Source organism: Bubalus kerabau, chromosome 3 (genome assembly GCF_029407905.1).
Source record: "Bubalus kerabau isolate K-KA32 ecotype Philippines breed swamp buffalo chromosome 3, PCC_UOA_SB_1v2, whole genome shotgun sequence".
Classification (NCBI taxonomy): Eukaryota; Metazoa; Chordata; class Mammalia; order Artiodactyla; family Bovidae; genus Bubalus; species Bubalus kerabau.
The window spans coordinates 124,819,833-124,825,486 of NC_073626.1; the positions used below are offsets into that span (position 1 = coordinate 124,819,833).

Consider the following 5,654-nt stretch of genomic DNA (forward strand, 5'->3'; position numbering starts at 1 on the left):
TGGTCCCGGGACTAGGCTGACAGAGACATCGAGAGTCCATAGTCTAGAAACATAATTTAATGCATCGCGGTAGGTCTGAGGCGGGAGTGCGGTGTAGAGATGGATTTTCTGATTGCTGGGATTCTGCTGAAGGTGGGATTTCAGCTAATGGACAGGGACATTTGCACAAGTATTTCAGGTCACAAAGAAGGACACCCCAGGGAGCTTGTGCTCGCTTTGGCCTACCTCGGTGGCCAGAGCTGGGAGCCCTCAGTCTCAGGGCTCTCGGAGGAGGAGGGGGACTGGAAGCACTCAGGCATCCCGCTGGGGCCTGTCCAGTCCAATCAGCTCTGCAAAGTCTGCGCTGCCGCCTCCCTGGCTGGGGTTTCAGGTTCACGCTCATTTCTCCACTTGGGCATCCCGCTCTACCGCCCCGGGTTGGGGCCAGGAACCAGGAGCACAGCCAGGAGCGTGGCGAGTCACAGACACACGGAGGTCGGAAGCTGGGCAGGAAGGACAGCGGGGGTGTGTCTTTTCCAACGATGTCAGGAAGTGTCACGAAGCGAGAGTGGTCCTCGCCAGGGAACAGAGCGCCCCCACGGGGATAGGGCGGGTTGAAGCCACCCCACCTTACGCTCCCTGCTCCTCTAATCCGGGTACAAAAGAAAGCCCGAGAAGGTGCTGTACTTGTTGTTATTGCCTCCGTGCGCCTTTCCGCCGTCCAGCTTCACATACACCTCGTCCCCCGAATCAAGGTGTAGCACCACGCTGTTACTGGCGTAGTCGTAGTTCTGGTCCGCATCCTGGGCGATGGCGCTGGCCCGGACCTGGGGGCAAGCCATCAGAGCGGGTGGGCTCGAATACCTCTACCTGGGCCCTTGCCCGACCCCCCACGTGGCATGCCCCCTGGCCGGCCTTCCGCCTGCCCCTCAAGGGTCCACGCTCCCACCCAGGCTCCACGCTCTCTCTCCAACTTAGCCAACTCCTTCCCTGCCCCCTAGTCTCCACAGTCGCCAGATCTGGGAAGAAGGGAGGCAGAGGGCTTCGGGGACACTGACCCAGTAGGGAAGAGGGGGAACCAGGGGCCAGGGCCAAGAAGAAGGGAGACGGGGAGGGCACAGGGGAGAATGGGGCGCACAGGGAGATAAAGAAGAATGAGGTTTCCGGGAACCCCATGGGGCTTCAGGCGGCAATGCAAACAGCAGGGGAGTGCAATTTGTGTAGTAGGGAACCCAACCTCCGGAGCTACCGGGCAAAAGCGACCAGGACGCACTGGGAGACGCGATGCTGCGGTGCGCTCCCTCCCAACGGGGAGAAAGAGACTGAGTTCTCAGGAGCTTTGGGGCGCTGGGTGGGAACGAGGGTCCGCGGGGACTTGCGAGGGTGGAGGGGAAGCGGAGGTGTCACTGACCTGGCCATTCTTGCAGAGGTCCGCCCACATGCTGGTGCCGTCGCCGCCGCGCATGAGGATGTGGTAGGTGAAGAAGTAGATGCCACGCACCTGACAGCTGAACTTGCCCGTAGTAGGGTCGTAGTGATTGCCGAGATTGGTGACCACGTCGTCGAATTTGAGCACTTCGTAGCCTTCGTGGGGGCTCTTAAGACCCACATAGAAGGCGATCTTGGGACCGCTGAAGGCGGCGCTCAACGCGCCAGTCACTTCGCCCTCAGAGTCACCGCCGCCCCCGGTTCCGCCACCCACCACCCCGACACCTCCTGCCGCGCCCGCCGTCAGCTGCAGGCCAGGTAGCCCGGGCCGCCCAGAGTCGCCCTTCTCCCCCGGGGGACCCCGGGGTCCAGGTGGGCCCGGCTCTCCCGGGGGGCCCCGCGGTCCCGGCTTGCCAGGTCTCCCCGGGTCGCCCTTGGGTCCCTGGATGAAAGGGGGCGGAGGGTTGACGCTCAGGTCCTGTATGACTTCCAGCGCGGCAGTGCTGGGTCCCGGCGGCGGAGCCTTGGCGCCCGCGGGCCCCGCACCGGGTGCGGCGGTGTAGGGGTCGCAGATCATGCGGCAGGTGCCCATCATCTCGTAGTGCGCCGCGCCGGGGGGCGCCGCCTGCAGCAGCAACGGCACGGCGATAAGCAGCCCCAGCGCCATGGCCAGGAGCACGCCGACGGCCGCCAGGCAGGCGCGGCGCCGCCGCTGCCACAGCCGGGAGGCAACCGCCACCAGCTCCTCCTTGCCGCCCGGGGAGGTAATGGTCGGGCGGCGCAGGCGGCCCCGCTCCCCGCGCTCGGGGGCGGACTCCGCGGGTCCTGGTCGCGCCCCCGACGTGGCGACCCCTTCCTCTGGGCGCGCAACTACTTCAGCGAGAGGCACCCTGGCCCAGGCGCCGGTGCCCACCGCGCTGGGACTGCTCAGGAGAGCCCCGGAGCCCAGCACGCATGGCGGGGAGCGCACAGGACGAGCCCGGCGCCCAGCGGGTCCCGGCGGCTGCGGCCAGGGAGCACTGGGTGGCAAGGCGGAGTCCCGCGAGGGCTCGCGCTGCCTCCTGCCCGGTTCGGCTGGACTCAGCAGGGATCAGCGCGCAGGGAGGGCGCTCGGGCTCCGCGGCGCGCTCTGCTCTGCTCTCCCGCTGCTCGCTGGCTGCCGCGCGGAGGGGGGACCCAGCTACCCTGACGTAAGGAGTCCGGGGCTGAGCGGCGGAGGCGGCGAGGAAGCAGCGCGCGCTGCCATCACTTGGGAGACGGCGCCCTCATGTCATCAGCCTTCTGTCCTCCTCCTATCGGGCGGCGTCCCAGGCAGAGGCGGCAAAGGCGCGGTTCCTCCTGGCGGCGCCTGGGAGCCACAAGTGGGCGCCGCGGGCTCAGCCGGGACCTAGCTTCTCAGGCACACCCACCAGAGGCCACACTCACGCGCCTCCCACCCGCCACACACTTACGGGCGCACACAGGCACGTCCACAGGGCCACGAAGACGCCCGGAATCCCGATGCCAGCAAGGTCCTTCGGGGATCTCCTAATCCACCCCCTGCCTGCAAGCAGGACTAGACTTAGTCAAGGAGAATCTCAGTCCCTTAAGCCCAGGAGAGAAGAACTTTCTGAAAGCTCTTCGGAGTTACGTCTTCAGAATGGAATAAATCTCACTTCAGGGTCTTCGCACACCTAACCGGAGTACTTCAAGCTGCCAAAGAGGTACCGGAAAACCAGCCCACCAGCTCTTTTAATGACTCTGAAAAGCTGAAAACCCCCAATACAAGAGTCTACTAGCGAGACTTCCCTGGGAGTCCAGCCGTTAGGACTATGCGCTTCCACTGCAGGGGGCGTGGTTTCAATCTCTGATTTGAGAACTAAGATCCTGCCTGCTGCTTGCCGGATAGCCGAAAGAAAAAAAGAATAGACTACTCTCGACTCTTCTCTTCCACGCAAAGAATGGCCTGCCCTTGTACTCTGTATAAAGTTCATTTAAATCCAGATCCCTGGCACCCAGCCCTTGGTGGTAACCTTGGTGCACTCAGCTTCATTCCTATCCTGCCACTGCCAGGTAGATCCACAGACAGATTCCTTTGGACATTCCCAGTTTCTGGTCCTACTGACCTGGGTCGAGTTATTAAAAAAAAAAAAAAAAAAATAGTCCAAAGCCATTCTGAGCCAAAGCTGTGACACCTAATTTAGAGAATTGGGAAGACCTCCAGTTCAGAAATCAAAAGCTCTGTTTTCTGGTTCTGCTCTTGCCCTGCATATGACTTTGGGCATATTGTTTCCTGCTCCAAGCCTTCGTTTTCCTAAAAGGCAGTCATCCTGACAGGAGAATTCACCAGGATGGAATGCCTGGGAGGAAAGTCAGTGGCTGATGTCAGTGTTTGGCAGAGCCTCCGTGTCTCTGGAACGGATTCGCCTTCCTGAGGCTGTTGCTTTTGAGGAGAACATTCATTTATCAGGTATTGCGTTGTCGTGGGTTACTTAAAATTTCATTTTTTTTTCTTTCTGGTACCTCTGGGTCATTCCCCCTCTCCACTTCACATGGGTCCAGCCTCTTCCTTCATTGGTGTCTCTCCCAGGGCATAGCAGAAAATCTGGCACCTGGTAGGCCTTCACTACAGATTTGTGGAAAAGATGACTGAATCTAGCTTGAAGCAAACTTGACCCAGGTGAGAAGAGGGAGACTGGGCTCATTTATTGAGCACCTACTATGATGCATCAGGCACTTGCATGTGCTGCTTCACTTACTCCTCCCAACAGTCCTGCAGATCAGCAATCATTCTCCATTGTTCAGATGAGAAGACAGAGGGTTTAAAAGTGTGAAGTGCTTGCCCAGTCCTCTGCTCATGTAACAGAGCTGGACTTCTCCCACCTGGATAAGGGGCTCTAAGAACCTGGCAGTGAACATAGCACTGGCCATTAGCTCCCGGCCATGTTCTTTACTGGTTGGCTGGGTCCTAGGAGTCCTCTCTTCCCTTCCCTAAGGCCACCTCTAGAACTGAGGAGCCACAGTGATTCGAGGAGCTACAGTGCCTGGTTCCAGTCTTGGCTCCGCAACTTCTTGTCTTGTGTGACCTTGGGCAAATTGCTTCACCTCCCTGAGCCTCAGTCCCCATGTGTGTAGAATGGGAATGACAGATGTCCCTTTCAAGTTATCGAGATTTGTTTTTTGTTAGTAGCTAAGTCATGTCATGGACTGCATGGTCAATGCTGGAAGCAACTATGTCCAAATGTTACCTGTGATTAGCAGAGTGCTCATTACCTGTTCAGCCTCTGTGTTTCCTGTTGTTGTTGTTATTTAGCTGCTAAGTCATGTCCTACTCTTTTGCGACCCCATGGACTGTAGCCCATCAGGCTCCTCTGTCCATGGGATTTCCCAGGCAAGAGTACTGGAGTGGTTTGCCATTTTCTTCTCCAGGGAATCTTCCCAACTCAGGAATCAAACCCATATCTCCTGCACTGCAGGTAGATACTTTACCACTGAGTCACCGAGGAGCCCCATTGAGAGATTAAATGAGTTAATTAATACAAAGGCCTTAGAACAATAGCTGGATCAGTAAACGTTCACAATCATTATTAACTAATAATACTTTGGACCTCCACCATCACACTTAAGACTACTTCTCAAGTGAAATATGTGGGCAGGAAGCCCATGTATGGTGGGAAAAGTGGATTTATTTCAAAAACAGGGAGACCCTGAGATCATCCACACATCCTATCCTTCTGGAAAGCAGAGAAGGACCACACCATCTGTTCCACATTCCCCTGAGACTGCCCTGCTCTGGCTTCCTGCCCTCGATCAAGACTGTCCAGTGTTTTCAGTCACTGGTTCCACCTGGACAAACATTTTTGAGGTATACATTCAGTTTGAGTTCCTCAGCCCTGCGGACCACCATCTCCTAGTTCTAGTGCTTTTGCCCCTGCAGGATTTGGGCAGGGAAGAAGAAAGGAGGAGCAAATGTTTGCTACTCAGGCTTTTGCTTTCGCAGACCTCAGACAAAGCAACCTTTCCAGGGGATCAGCATTCCTGGAAGCAACTATAGACTTGCAGGGAGGAGGGTCATTTCCCAAGGCCAGACCTCTACCAAGGGCAGGGAAAGCAGCAGCTAGAGCAGGGGGAGAGCTGGCAGCCTCCTCCCCACCAGCCACATGAGTCATGATGAGGTCCTTCCCCTGCCCTCCCTCCCTCCCTTCTATGTGGCAGAGTTAGACAGAGTAGCCTGCTAGAGTGCTAAACACACCTTCTCATCTCCCAGC

The 5,654-nt window shown here is 57.9% G+C and overlaps 1 protein-coding gene across 2 annotated transcripts; it reads right to left on the minus strand.

The window, feature by feature from the left end:
• Nucleotides 1-218: 218 nt before the first annotated feature.
• Nucleotides 219-2,074, minus strand: C1QL2 (complement C1q like 2). 2 transcript variants are annotated; one of them, XM_055574758.1, is made up of 3 exons: nucleotides 1,678-2,074; nucleotides 1,391-1,638; nucleotides 219-806 (listed from the first exon to the last, which is right to left on the minus strand). In XM_055574758.1, exons 1-3 carry the CDS (start codon nucleotides 2,072-2,074, stop codon nucleotides 627-629), a joined length of 825 nt encoding a protein of 274 aa, XP_055430733.1. In that variant the 3' UTR covers nucleotides 219-626. The 2 variants fall into 2 exon arrangements, with proteins under 2 accessions (XP_055430733.1, XP_055430732.1); XM_055574757.1 differs by having other exon boundaries at nucleotides 1,391-2,074.
• Between the last annotated feature and the right edge of the window lie 3,580 nt (nucleotides 2,075-5,654).